General features: G+C 36.2%; 3 protein-coding genes across 4 annotated transcripts in view; 2 read left to right on the top strand and 1 right to left on the bottom strand.

Annotated features, from left to right (window-relative positions):
• The first annotated feature begins 96 nt into the window (after positions 1-96).
• On the top strand, positions 97-696 carry LOC126755201 (uncharacterized). Its single transcript, XM_050467597.1, has one exon. The coding sequence runs from the start codon at positions 252-254 to the stop codon at positions 576-578; it is 327 nt and encodes a 108-aa protein (XP_050323554.1). The 5' UTR covers positions 97-251; the 3' UTR covers positions 579-696.
• LOC126755198 (MRG/MORF4L-binding protein) lies at positions 639-1,847 on the bottom strand. The gene is made up of 2 exons (XM_050467592.1): positions 1,250-1,847; positions 639-1,167 (listed from the first exon to the last, which is right to left on the bottom strand). The coding sequence occupies exons 1-2, from the start codon at positions 1,689-1,691 to the stop codon at positions 974-976; spliced, it is 636 nt and encodes a 211-aa protein (XP_050323549.1). The 5' UTR covers positions 1,692-1,847; the 3' UTR covers positions 639-973.
• Positions 1,848-2,557: 710 nt separating this feature from the next.
• LOC126755183 (uncharacterized) overlaps positions 2,558-13,053 on the top strand; it is a 29,548-nt gene continuing 19,052 nt past the window's right edge. Inside the window, exons 1-2 of one of the 2 annotated variants that reach the window (XM_050467571.1) lie at positions 2,558-3,969; positions 4,121-4,416. In XM_050467571.1, the coding sequence (XP_050323528.1) occupies positions 4,387-4,416 (30 nt within the window). In that variant the 5' untranslated portion in view covers positions 2,558-3,969; positions 4,121-4,386. Of the gene's footprint in view, positions 4,417-13,053 lie in introns of both variants that reach the window. The other variant, XM_050467570.1, reaches the window with a different exon arrangement.

Below are 13,053 nucleotides of genomic sequence, written 5' to 3'. Positions count from 1 at the left end.
ACGCTATTACGTGCTTACGTACGCACTCTTTTAGCTTTATTTTTTTTTAGATATGGCAAGGTTATGAGTCATATGCAGAAGAAATAAAAACAAATTGAAGAAATAAATCGAAAAGCACTTACATATATTTTTGTTCTTTCTAATTTTTTGTTGTCATCGAAAGTGAAACGTAAAATAAATTTATTATTGTTGAAAATTAGTAAACTTTGGATTTAGCGTATCAAATTTAGTATATAAAATTTCAATCACTAATGCCAGTTAAGGTATTCCAAAATATGTCGCTGAAAGAAGAAGTCAATCCTGGACAGGGGGAGCAGAATCCAGTTATAATTACCGGTACAACTGCACAAACTGAAACAAATGCTGATGTCAGTGATGCTGCGCAGGAACCGCAAGTAACCAGAGAACTGACACAGACAGATCGCATAAATAAGCATTTGCTGAAATCATTTCTCGACCGCATAAATACTAGTGGCATCATGGAACAGTTTTCAACGAATACTTCACAAACAACAACAGCTCAAAACGATCATGATGACTTTGAAGAACAATTATTCATTGGTACCCAAATTATGTAGTTTGTCGGCATGTTTTCTATATTTAAGTTGGTTTCCATTAATGTAAAAAATGCAAATGTGTATTTGATAAATAAATTGTGTATGTGCAATTTTGCAACATGTGGTTTATTATCTTATACTTTTAAATTGTTTTCATAATATATATAAACAATTGATTTGGTAAGCTCTTGAGCATAACTTATTTGTAAAAACAGCAAACAGTGAAAAGTATTAATGTGATATTAAATTAGGATGAACTTAGGAACTACACATAAAAAAAGTTATGTAAATATATTTAAACGTAAGTGTAGGATAAGTTCCAGTACATTTGACGTTGCTCCAGCACTATTCTAATTATTATTTGTATTCTAACACAATATTTGATTGGTAGGCTTAAATACTAAATTTTTTGGTATTTATATGCGCCGCCTCTTATTGCTTTGCACTGGCGGTGGTGTTGTGGATGGACTACTATTAGATTCTAAAGACAGTGAACCACGCGTGCGTTTTGGTGCACGTTTCGGCATATCAGTCAGCTTTGCTGCAATCTTTTTGTCCATCTCCTTTGTATTGTGACTACTGGCATTAGCTTTGTGTGCTGAAGTTTTATCTGCATAACAAATATGAAGCAAAAAACATTGTTTTTAGACACAATAATTTTACAAACGTATGTGTGTAAATACAAATAATACCTGAACTAGCGCTCTTTGTTGTATTATCAGTAGCAACAGCAATAATAGAGGGCGGACCACCACTAGAATCCACACTACTAAGCCGCTGTTTCTCTTCGCTCTCAGCACGTTTTTTTGACAGCAATGCTGAGAACTCGGTCTCCGGCAGTGAAAATTCCCTTTCTTCATTGGGAAATGGCAGCGGTTCCAATTCATCTAATACATCCAAATTGTACATAGTACGTAAGTGTGCCCATATTGCTTCGGCTGGTACATCACGTTGTAAATTTTTCGACAAGCGATCAGCAATACAAGCCATATAGAAATGCTTATTTATACCGACTGGCTTCAAACCTTCCAATGCGAAAAACAATTGGATTTCCTCTTCGGCCGACCATTCGATTTGTTCACTATCGCTGGGAGGCACCACAGCTAACGATGCCTTTTCCCGCGAAACCGTCATATTGGAAAAATTTCTTCAAGAATTTCACAATATTTCACACAAACACGTTTTTAATTATATTGATCAATGGTCTTGTAGTAGACGAATAGATGCCGGCCGAGTTCACAAAACTTGTGCAATTCTCACGCAAACTCGTGTTTTTCTTCTGTTTGTCACCAAAAAAAATGTGCACAAAAGCGCAGAGTCGCATACAGCTGTTTTGCGTGCAGTGTATGTTGATTTGCAGCAAACTCTTTGTTTACAGTGCTAGTCAAATGTTCTTACGCAACCTTTTAAAAAATTGTTGAATAATTGATTATACGTTTGAACGCTGCTCTGTTTAAAAAAAAATTAACTGCAAGTGCATGAGAAACATTTAAAGATTTTTATTTTAAATTTTTATTGTTACTACAGCATAAAATTGAAAGTTATGTTGATGAAATTTTAGCACTAGCTGCAGGAAAGTGTATTTCTTTGCAAGCAGCCTAATGGAACCTGAAGCAAATTGATGAGATTTATTAACATAAAACTGCATTATGTTAACCATAAACTGTTATTTAGCAACTGCGCGAAAAATTTCTTGTTACTATATATTTTTCTGCTGCTGTACGCCGTGTGTACGCCTGTGTTTGTACTGTTTGGAAAATGTGCACAAAAACAAGCAGGCACTAAAAGTAAGGAGCAAAACAAAAACAAGGAAAAATCTTATGTAAATACGTGTGCATGTGTGAGGTGCATGAGTTGCCATCAACTGCGCAGCTGTCGCATTTGGCTCACCCCGCTCACTGCCACACACCGATTAATTGAACATTTCGCGACACCAATTCTCATCCGTGCTGTCGCATAGACAAAGGACACGAACAGATGATACCAAATCGTTGCGTCTTGGATAACTGCCGAATGCGCTGAGTGCAGTTGAGTATTGACTTTTTCCCGTGTCGGACGCATTGAAACAGTGAAGCGCATCAAACAGCGGCGTTACAAAAAAAAAAAAAATTCAGCAGTTACACAAGAGTCCTTCTGGTTGGATATAAAAATCGTAGAGAATTTATCAATATCGTTTTTTTATACACCATATTGCATGTTTTGCATAATTGCTACAACAAAATAAATAATAAAACTAGAGAGCATTGCAAAAAATCGATGATTACAGGCTTTTTGCCGTTTGTGGCAAACATTTGAAGCAATTTTTAAAAGAGCATTGCACAATACAATTAACTACAAGCAGCGCTGGGAAAAAGCAAAGTCGCATGTAATTCCACGCATTCAACGGAAGAACTTTGCAAACTATTTGTATACTTAGAGCAAAATATTCAAGCTAGTAATAGAAATTGATGCCTATTTAACACGGTAAAAGCAAATTAATTCCATAAGGTGCCGCGCGTGGAGTGCGGCAGAAGGGAAAATATCGATTTGTAACATAAAACATATATGTACGTTTGGCAGCTAGCAGCAACAAAGCACAGGACAGCTATACGGCAAGCGCGGATCGGGAACTAACAGCGAAGCCTTGCTACGAGTTGTCACGAAAGGACTAAGCTAAACGGTGAAGTGAACTGGAACGACAAGCAATTGCAAAAACAAAAAAGCAAATACAGTGAACTTTAGTGCAACTATATTTATAGTAAGGAAGGCAATAGTCACAGCTGTTGACAGCGGGGTGAGTGGCGTATCCAGTGCTTCCGGTAGAGCGTTGACAACGCACGGGCAATACCGTTACTTAAAGCGAAAAAAAAGCACACTGCGGCACATAGAGAGTGCGGCAGTTAGAGAGTGCGGAAATTGCAAAACAAAACGTGAGCGTGCAATTGAGAGCAAACCGTTACTGAGCAAGAGCGCACAACTACACTGACAGCAGCAACACTTTGAAGCGCATCCTTAAACGAAATATATATTTTTTTACTGTTAATTAGTGTGCATCAACTATCCTACGATTTACTACGACACTTTGCGCGTACGCCGCTGTGATAGTACGCGCTGTCGTATACGTAACCAATTTTGTAACGCGCTCACCTTGACTCACATTCACTGATTATAAGCAGTGGCTCTAATACGCTGTACGTCGACTAGTTGAAAACATAAATTCTATGCCAAAACCAGCAAAATGTTGCCATAAATTGTACGCACACGCGATAACTTGGCCAAGCGCAAGTTGCATTTCCGCGCCGATATTCTTCGATTTTTTTTAAATTGTCACAAATTTACATGCAAACCACTGCAATACAACCAAAATAAACACTACGTACCAAAAGTAACTAGAATAACGTGAAAAATCTGTGCCAAAGGCTGCGCCTAAAACGTAAATATTTTTTTACCAATAAACAAACGCTTTTGTTTATAAGCGTTACTTACCTTGTTTTCTTGCCTCTTTTTTTTCTTTTACAAATTTGTACAAATTTACAATTTTCGTGTGGTTGTCGGTTCGTTGGTCGGTGAGACCCGTCTATTAGCCATTGCAACAGCAGCTGTAACAACAATTACAACAACAACACTAGCAGCAAATTTACGCCGTTGTCGTTGTTGTTGCTGGTGTCGGTGTCGGCATCGTACGCTGCTTGGTGCCGTCGCTCGCTTCGTAAGTCAAAGTAAAAATTCCGCCGACGTTGGTCCTGTCGCAACTATTCGCTTGCATCAAAAAAAGCCGATTTAAACCAATGCATTTAGGTTTCAAACGTGCAAAACGCCAAAACCAAAAACGTTTTTCGATTAGTAAAAAATGTCTTTGCCCCGAGAATGGAATCTTCCGGTGAGTACCTACACATAATTGCGGCATTGCAAATTATACATTGCAAAAAGGTTGAATAAATATTGTTTCTAAATTAAATTTGTTTTTATTTTGTAACTCTGAAAATCTTGTTCAAAAATAATTTTCAAAATTCTAATTTCAATTATAGGAATGAAAATGGAAAATTATTTTGAAATTATTTAAAAACATATTTTTTTTTTAATAATTTGAATTTTTTAATTAAAAATAATTATCAAATTTCTAATCGCAATTATCGGTTTGCAAGTTAAAAATAAATTTTGAAGATCTAAAATGGAATTAAAAAGATTCTTTTTTAATAAATTTATTTTTTTAATTAAAAATAATCATCAAATGTCTAAGTTTAATTATCGGATTGAAAATTAGAAATAAATTTTGAAAGCCAAAAATCAAATAATTTTTTTTTTCAATAAATATCACTTTTTAATTAAAAAAATTAACAAATTAAAAAGATTTTTTTTAATAAATTTAATTTATTAATTAAAAATACATAATTCACAAATTAAAAATATTTTTTTTAAATAAATTTAATTTTTTAATTAAAAATAATTAACAAATTTTTAATTCCAATTACCGGTTTGAAAATTAAAAATAAATTTCGGAAAACGCAACACGAACGAATGAAAAATATTTTTTTATTAAATTTAATTTTTTAAATTAAAATAATTATCAAATTTCTAATTCCAATAAATAAACTTTAACTGGCCAAAACATTTCTTTTGGGCCCAAAATTTGAAATTTGAAATATTAAAAATAAATTTCTAATCCAAAAAACGGATTAATAATTATTCTTTATTAAAGAAATGTAATGTTTTATGATCTGTGATCCAAAAAATTTAATCAAAGTAGTTTTAAATTTTCTGACCCAAAATTGCAAAATTAGTTATTCTTAATCTAGTCAAAAAAATCGGATTAAAAGGGAGTTTTTCTTAAAGAACTTTTTAAATAAAAAAAAATTAATCAAAAATAATTTTAATTAAAAATGAAGTAAAAAAATTAATCAAAAATAACTTTCAGATTTGAATTTTGTAATTTGAAAATTGAAAAATTAAAAATTTTTATCTCAAATAAAATTTAATTTTTTAAAATTTATAATAAAAAAAAAATTTAATCAAAGTAATTTTAAAATTTCCTCACCAAAATAAAAAAATTTACAAAAATCGTATTAAAAACTACGAGTTTATTCTTTAACACTGGATTGAAAAATAAAAAAAGAAACTTCATCCAAAGTTTATAATTAAAAAATTAAAAATGGTGTTTTTGAATTTGAAATAATTTTACACAAAATTTTCAACACTTTCGTCTTAATTATATTTAATTTTTTTCATTGTATTGTTTCAGTTTCATATTTGTAAAAATTTACTTTTTCAATAAAGTTTTTTATTTGAAAAATAATTTTATAAAAATTTAATTAACAATTAATTAAATTAAATTAATCATTTTATAAAAATAATTTTTGAGCCAAAAATATTTTTAATCCGATTTTGGAATTAAAAATCTATTTTACACAAAAATTTCACCACTTTCATCTTAATTATATTTAATTTTTTTAATTGTTTTGTTTCAGTTTCATATTTGAAAAAATTTACTTTTTCAATACAGTGTTTTATTTGAAAAATAATTTTATAAAAATTTAATTAATAATTAATTAAATTAAATTAATCATTTTATAAAAATAATTTTTGAGCCAAAAATATTTTTAATCCGATTTTGGAATTAAAAATTTATTTTACACAAAATTTTCAACACTTTCGTCTTAATTATATTTAATTTTTTTAATTGTATTGTTTCAGTTTCATATTTGTAAAAATTTACTTTTTCAATAAAGTTTTTTATTTGAAAAATAATTTTATAAAAATTTAATTAATAATTAATTAAATTAAATTAATCATTTTATAAAAATAATTTTTGAGCCAAAAAATATTTTTATTCCGATTTTGGAATTAAAAAATTAAGTTTAAGTGAATTTTTTTTTTTAATTTTTAACTTTTATTTAAATTTTTAATTCCGATTTTACAAATTACAATTAAATTGTCGACTTTTAATCTCAAAATTGGGGCAGCCTTCAAAATTGGCGATATTTTGGAATCTTCAAGAAACAAAGTAAAAAATGACTTCATCAATTGCTTCAAATTTGCAGGGTTTATTTTTTTTTACTTATTTTAAGAATACGATCCGATCAACGATAATATGTAAAAATAAAGAAAAAATCTCTACTAGAAGATATTGTCCGTTCGTTCAAAAAAAAAAAAATAATAATAATTTACAAATTGCGGTGTTTATCAATATCATTGTCAATGGGCATAAAGAGGGATTTGATATTTTCGTCATGTGGGGATGGCTCTTGCAGTCGAAAACATGTTATTTGAAACAACGAGTTGCTCAGTTGACTTCAATTGATTAACTTGACTCATCTAGTATCTGTTCCAATACAAACATGCACTTTTATGCAGTCGAAATAAAGCATTTTTATTTTTCAAACTGACTACTATGTCTTTATGGTATTTATAGTGGAGACCGCTCCTCTGAGAGTATTTTTCCCATAAAAAGTATGCGTCAGTTATTCAGCAGCCCTTTGAAAATTGGCAGTTGCTTCATTTGTAGCGCTGCTAATATTAAGAATTACTCCTTTTTTCCTGTGTCCTTAGAATTCACACGAACATAACCTTAACACTTTTTACAGTAATTTTTAATCTCTAAAATATTTAAATAAAATTGCCTCATAAATATGTGTGTATGTATATTTGTTTGAAATGAATCATAGCTAAAAGGTCTAAATAGTTTTTGTATATACATGTATGTATGTATGTAATGTTCTAAATGTGCATAAATCTGTGTTAAGGTCTTTACCGTCATGCAGTTCCATTTTGCGATGACTAAGCGTTCGCTTTTGTATGCACTTCTTCAACTCGAATGTTTGTTCTTGTGCAGGAAATGCACTTATTTGCAGAAAGCAGAAACATTTCGCTTATTTCAATTAACTTTTTAATGATGCGAGCAATTCCATGGCAAACAAATTATTTTGTTGCGGAACACGTTTTTTTTTTCATATTGCTTAAGGACGAATTTTTTAAATCGATCGAGGTTTGCGAGCGAATTACACGCCGCAAGAAGTTTTGCGTTTTTGAAATAATTATATTTTATAATTTCGATTGGTTTTTGATGATAAATAATGTTTTGAAATCACAGGTAGAAAAGATGCAGTCAATGCTATCTACATAAATACGTTTTTTTATATTTTTTTGAATAATAAGTGAGGTTAGATTAATTTGGTAAGCCAAGCATAGACCAGTTTGGTCCTTTGTGATGCCAGATGGAGTTCAGTTGCTAAGTCCAAGATGAGTAGTCATCCTTAAGGATGCCTGCGCTTGACGCGAATTTTAACAGACTCTGCGGCCTCACTATCGATACATGCTCCAGTGTATCATACCGTGGGGATCTCAGAAGCACACAGCGTAGTCTTGCCAATGTGGGACAAGTGCACAAGGGATGTTCCATTGTTTCCCTGGTGCGCTTCTCTAGTTATTTCCTGCATTATTTTCGTTCTGTCAGCTCCATCTTACTAGCATGTATCGGCACCAGACAGTGAGCAGTTAGTATTCCCATTATGTTCATTCATTCTATCGAGTGTCAATAGAAATTTTGTGTACTGCCGATCTACCGTTTTGCACATGATTTTTCACGTTTTGCACCCAGGTAGCTCATTCCATCGGGTTTTGATTTTCTTTGCCATGCTTCTGTCGAGATCATCGTATAGACAATGCATGGGTTTCCCAATGTTGATCATGTTTTCCGGTGTTAGCCGTACACAGTTCTCGGCAATCTCGTCTACTATTTCATTGCCCTCCATCCCTTTGTGGCCTGGCACCCAATAGAAGTGAAGTTGCTTGCTTCTGACAACACTTTCCACTGCCGCCGCCCTGCTTCCCAAGACACTTCTGGCCGATATGCGATACAAGGTTACTACCTTGATTGCTTTTTGGCTGTCTATGTAGATGTTGACTCTGGAATTGCCTGCAGGTACATTACAGGCCAGCTCCGCGGCTTTCGCAGTAACAAAGACCTCTGCTTGAGATATACTGCAGTGGTCTGGCAACTTAAAAGGTTGCCTTATGCCTAATTCTGGACAGTATATTGCCGCACCAACTCCATCGTCCATTTTCGAGCCATCCATATAGATATTTAGAGTGTTGCGCGTAGCTAACATACCTTTACGCCAGCCATATTTTTCTATGTTTACTTTGAACATTCTTTCCCAGTTGAAAAATTTGATCATGTACCACAACGTCTGGTGTGTTTAACGTGGGTACCTGCTGACGACGGCGCTCAAAAGCACAGCGGATCAATATAATGCGTTGATCAGCGCCCTTAGAATGCTAAGCATTTTCAGTACCAATTGGCAGAGTGGCATGGACACACTAACCACCTTGGTCGGGTTCGAGGCCCATCTAAAACCTCTGCCGTGCTTTGGGTCCGGCATCCGGTTGCAATGCAACTCCACATTCAACTGACAAGGTCAGTTCTTCCCGCATTTGGGTTTTAACTACAACCACCACGAATCTCCACAAAGGGCCAAACCTAATGAGCTGATTGGAGTTACCTCCAAGGGCTACTGCTCCCCGTGGTACCAGAATTAAGTCTCCGGTCAGACCTCGTAGCCGAAGCTACTACCAGTTGAGCTTCCATACAGCTCTGAACTGGTAGCCAGGATATTAGTCGCCTCTTACGACAGGCATGCCTTACCACGGGTATATTCGGTTTCCCCCCTCCGAACCCAAAGTGGGTCCACCCTACCCGCAGGGGTAGGTGTTTGCCCAGCCGCCAATACGCACCGAGCTATGCCCGAAGATTCTATATGTAAATTCTCCTGCAGCCAGTAGTTGTCCCGCCGATTTTGCTGCGCAGTTTTCAGCGAAGAGGTAGGTGGCAGGCTTAGTACCAGTTCAAGAACCGCTGTTGGAGTTGTTCTTAATGCTCCTATTATGCACAGCGCAGCGAGCTTCTGAATCCTTTCCATTGGGTGTAGATGTATTTCAGTACGCCTGTCCACCATACTACTGCACCGTAGAGCAGAATAGGTCTTACAACAGCTTGATAAAATTTTACCGAAAATGGCATGAACCCTATTTAAGTCGAATATGTTTTATTATATAAATTTCGGATCTTATCTGAAATGTTTAAAATGTTCACTAACTTGAAGGTTTTATTCAACTAAGTTAGAATGATCTAATTTAGTTCAAACATGCATTATTCTGAAAGTAGTTTCAAATCTTTCTTATAGAAATCCTCAACCCTAAAGTCTAAAAATTGCCTGCCTTCTCTTGAGACTAATTATACACCAACAAAATCATTCGCTTTAAACAAGAACAGCTGATAATCACTTGACACTTAGTTCGAGCTGTAAGATGGATGCATAAGAATCTTCTAATCAATCTTCCGAAACCCCTGTCAAGCCGCTATCGAGTTGTGTGCCCTGGCATTGTCGAGATGAAAAACAATTCATCTTCTATTGGCCAAAGCAGGCAGTTTCTGGGTGATTGTTACCTTCTGACGGTCCAATTGTTGATAGTACAGGTCCGAATTAAGACCAGATTAGACTAGATAACTACTACCTTACTATTATGATTTCTTGCAATCCCAAAAAACACATAGTAAAACGTTCTTGACTATATTTTCTGGCTTGGCCACCTTTTGCTCCGGCTTAGCGCAATTCGACGACAACCATTTTCACTTGACTTTGCCGTAAGTGACCCACTTTTCAGCATCAGCAAGCAAACACTTCAGAAGCAAATTTGTTGCATAATTAAACCTTATAAAACCTTATTAAGGGGGTACTTTCATGTGAACGCATACATTTTACCACTTTTTAGGTAATTTTTTTTCATGCGATAACAAAATTCTTCTTCTTCTTCTTAATTGGCGTAGACACCGTTTACGCGATTATAGCCGAGTTAACAACAGCGCGCCAGTTGTTTCTTCTTTTCGCTACGTGGCGCCAATTGGATATTCCAAGCGAAGCCAGGTCCTTCTCCACTTGGTCCTTCCAACGGAGTGGAGGTCTTCCTCTTCCTCTGCTTCCCCCGGCGGGTACTGCGTCGAATACTTTCAGAGCTGGAGTGTTTTCGTCCATCCGGACAACATGACCTAGCCAGCGTAGCCGCTGTCTTTTAATTCGCTGAACTATGTCGACGTCGTCGTATATCTCGTACAGCTCATCGTTCCATCGAATGCGGTATTCGCCGTGGCCGACGCGCAAAGGACCATAAATCTTTCGCAGAACTTTTCTCTCGAAAACTGGCAACGTCGACTCATCCGTTGTTGACATCGTCCAAGACTCTGCACTATATAGCAGGAAGGGAATTATGAGTGACTTATAGAGTTTGGTTTTTGTTTGTCGAGAGAGGACTTTGCTTCTTAATTGCCTACTCAGTCCGAAGTAGCACCTGTTGGCAAGATTTATCCTGCGTTGGATTGCTAGGCTGACATTGTTGGTGGTGTTAACGCTGGTTCCTAAATAGACGAAATTATCTACAACTTCAAAGTTATGACTGTCAACAGTGACGTGAGTGCCAAGTCGCGAGCGCGACGACTGTTTGTTTGATGACAGGAGATATTTCGTCTTGCCTTCGTTCACTGCCAGACCCATTTGTTTTGCGTCCTTGCCCAGTCTGGAGAAAGCAGAACTAACGGCGCGGGTGTTAAGGTCGATGATATCAATATCATCGGCATACGCCAGCAGCTGTACACTCTTATAGAAGATGGTACCTTCTCTATTTAGTTCTGCGGCTCGAACTATTTTCTCCAGAAGCAGGTTGAAAAAGCAGGTTGAAAAAGTATCGAACGGCTCGGAGAGGTCCTTCCCGATCCTGACGGAGCTTTTCGTGTTACTCAACGTCAGTTTATACAGCCGTATGAGTTTGCGGGTATACCAAATTCAGACATCGCGGCATAAAGGCAGCTCCTTTTCGTGCTGTCGAAAGCAGCTTTGAAATCGACGAAGAGGTGGTGTGTGTCGATTCTCCTTTCACGGGTCTTTTCCAAGATTTGGCGCATGGTGAATATCTGGTCGGTTGTTGATTTTCCAGGTCTGAAGCCACACTGATAAGGTCCAATCAGTTTGTTGACGGTGGGCTTTAATCTTTCACACAATACGCTCGATAGAACCTTATATGCGATGTTGAGGAGGCTAATCCCACGGTGCGATCTCCTTTTTTATGGATTGGGCATAGCACACTTAAATTCCAATCGTTGGGCATGCTTTCGTCCGACCATATTTTACAAAGAAGCTGATGCATGCTCCCTATCAGTTCTTCGCCGCCGTGTTTGAATAGTTCGGCAGGCAATCCGTCGGCCCCTGCCGGTTTGTTGTTCTTCAGGCGGGCAATTGCTATTCGAACTTCTTCATGGTCGGGTAATGGAACGTCTGCTCCATCGTCATCGATTGGGGAATCGTGTTCTCCTTCTCCTGGTGTTGTGCGTTCACTGCCATTCAGCAGGCTGGAGAAGTGTTCCCTCCATAATTTAACTATGCTCTGGGCATCAGTGACTAGAACACCTTTGGGGGTTCTACAAGAGTCTCCGGTCTTGAAACCTTCTGTAAGCCGCCGCATTTTTTCGTAGAATTTTCGAGCATTACCCCTGTCATCCAGCTTATCAAGCTCTTCGTACTCACGCATTTCGGCCTCTTTCTTCTTCTGTCTGCAAATGCGTCTCGCTTCCCTCTTCAACTCTCGGTATCTATCCCATCCCGCACGTCGGCGTGTAGTGGTCGATCGTAACGTTGCAATCTATTTTCTCTCCGCTGCGACAACTCCTCGATCGTACCAGCTGTTCTTTTGCACTTTCCGAAACCAATGGTTTCGGTTTCAGCTGTACGTAAGGAGTTCGAAATGCCGTCCCACAGTTCCCTTATTGCTAATTTTCATTGGTAGAATTTTTACGTGGCGGGTCCCAAACCCAGCGCACAACCCTGCGGAGGGGATGTTTCGCCTTCTCACTTTAGCTCGCCTTCAAACGGATGTTCTTAGGCTACCCAGAGGATACTTGGTCAAAGACCGGAAGTAGTGAGCTGCTTGAGTCATATGTAAAAGAATCGTTTCTGGCCACTCCCAAGTGAATGGTGATCAGAGAACTTTCCTCACTTGCGTGAACTTCTACATATGACTCCATCCTCCAATTTTTTTTTGCGACAACAAAATTCAATCATTTTAATTTTTTAATATATTTTTATTTGTATTTTGAAATGAAAAAAAAAATTTTTTTTTCGTTTTTTACATTTTTAATATATTTTTTTTTTAAATCAAAGTAGTACCCAACAAAAAAAGTAGTTCACTGGTCATGGTGATAGCTGCTGTTCATGTTGTCTGAAATAAAAAAATTGAATGGATTATTATTCAGTAGTTCTGCGGCTATCGTCCCTACCAAATATAATCAATTTCATTAAAAAACAAGTAAGGAAGGGCTAAGTTCGGGTGTCACCGAACATTTTATACTCTCGCATGATAAAGTGATAATCGAGATTTCATTATCCGTCATTTACATATTTTTTTATTTTGCTGTAAAATTAATTAGATTAGATCAATTTGTGTAGGCATCAGATGGAACTCAAAATAGCGTTAT

This window comes from Bactrocera neohumeralis, chromosome 4 (assembly GCF_024586455.1).
Source record: "Bactrocera neohumeralis isolate Rockhampton chromosome 4, APGP_CSIRO_Bneo_wtdbg2-racon-allhic-juicebox.fasta_v2, whole genome shotgun sequence".
NCBI lineage: Eukaryota > Metazoa > Arthropoda > Insecta > Diptera > Tephritidae > Bactrocera > Bactrocera neohumeralis.
The sequence above is the reverse complement of the archived record's forward strand: the minus strand, read 5'-3'. Positions and strand labels throughout refer to the sequence as shown.

Excerpts from the sequence above, each read along its gene's own strand:
- LOC126755201 (XM_050467597.1), top strand. The coding sequence starts at position 252 with ATGCCAGTTAAGGTATTCCAAAATATGTCGCTGAAAGAAGAAGTCAAT.
- LOC126755198 (XM_050467592.1), bottom strand. The coding sequence starts at position 1,691 with ATGACGGTTTCGCGGGAAAAGGCATCGTTAGCTGTGGTGCCTCCCAGC. Across the intron at positions 1,168-1,249 it reads AACAAAGAGCGCTAGTTCAG|ATAAAACTTCAGCACACAAA; the intron begins GTATTATTTGTA and ends TTTGTTATGCAG.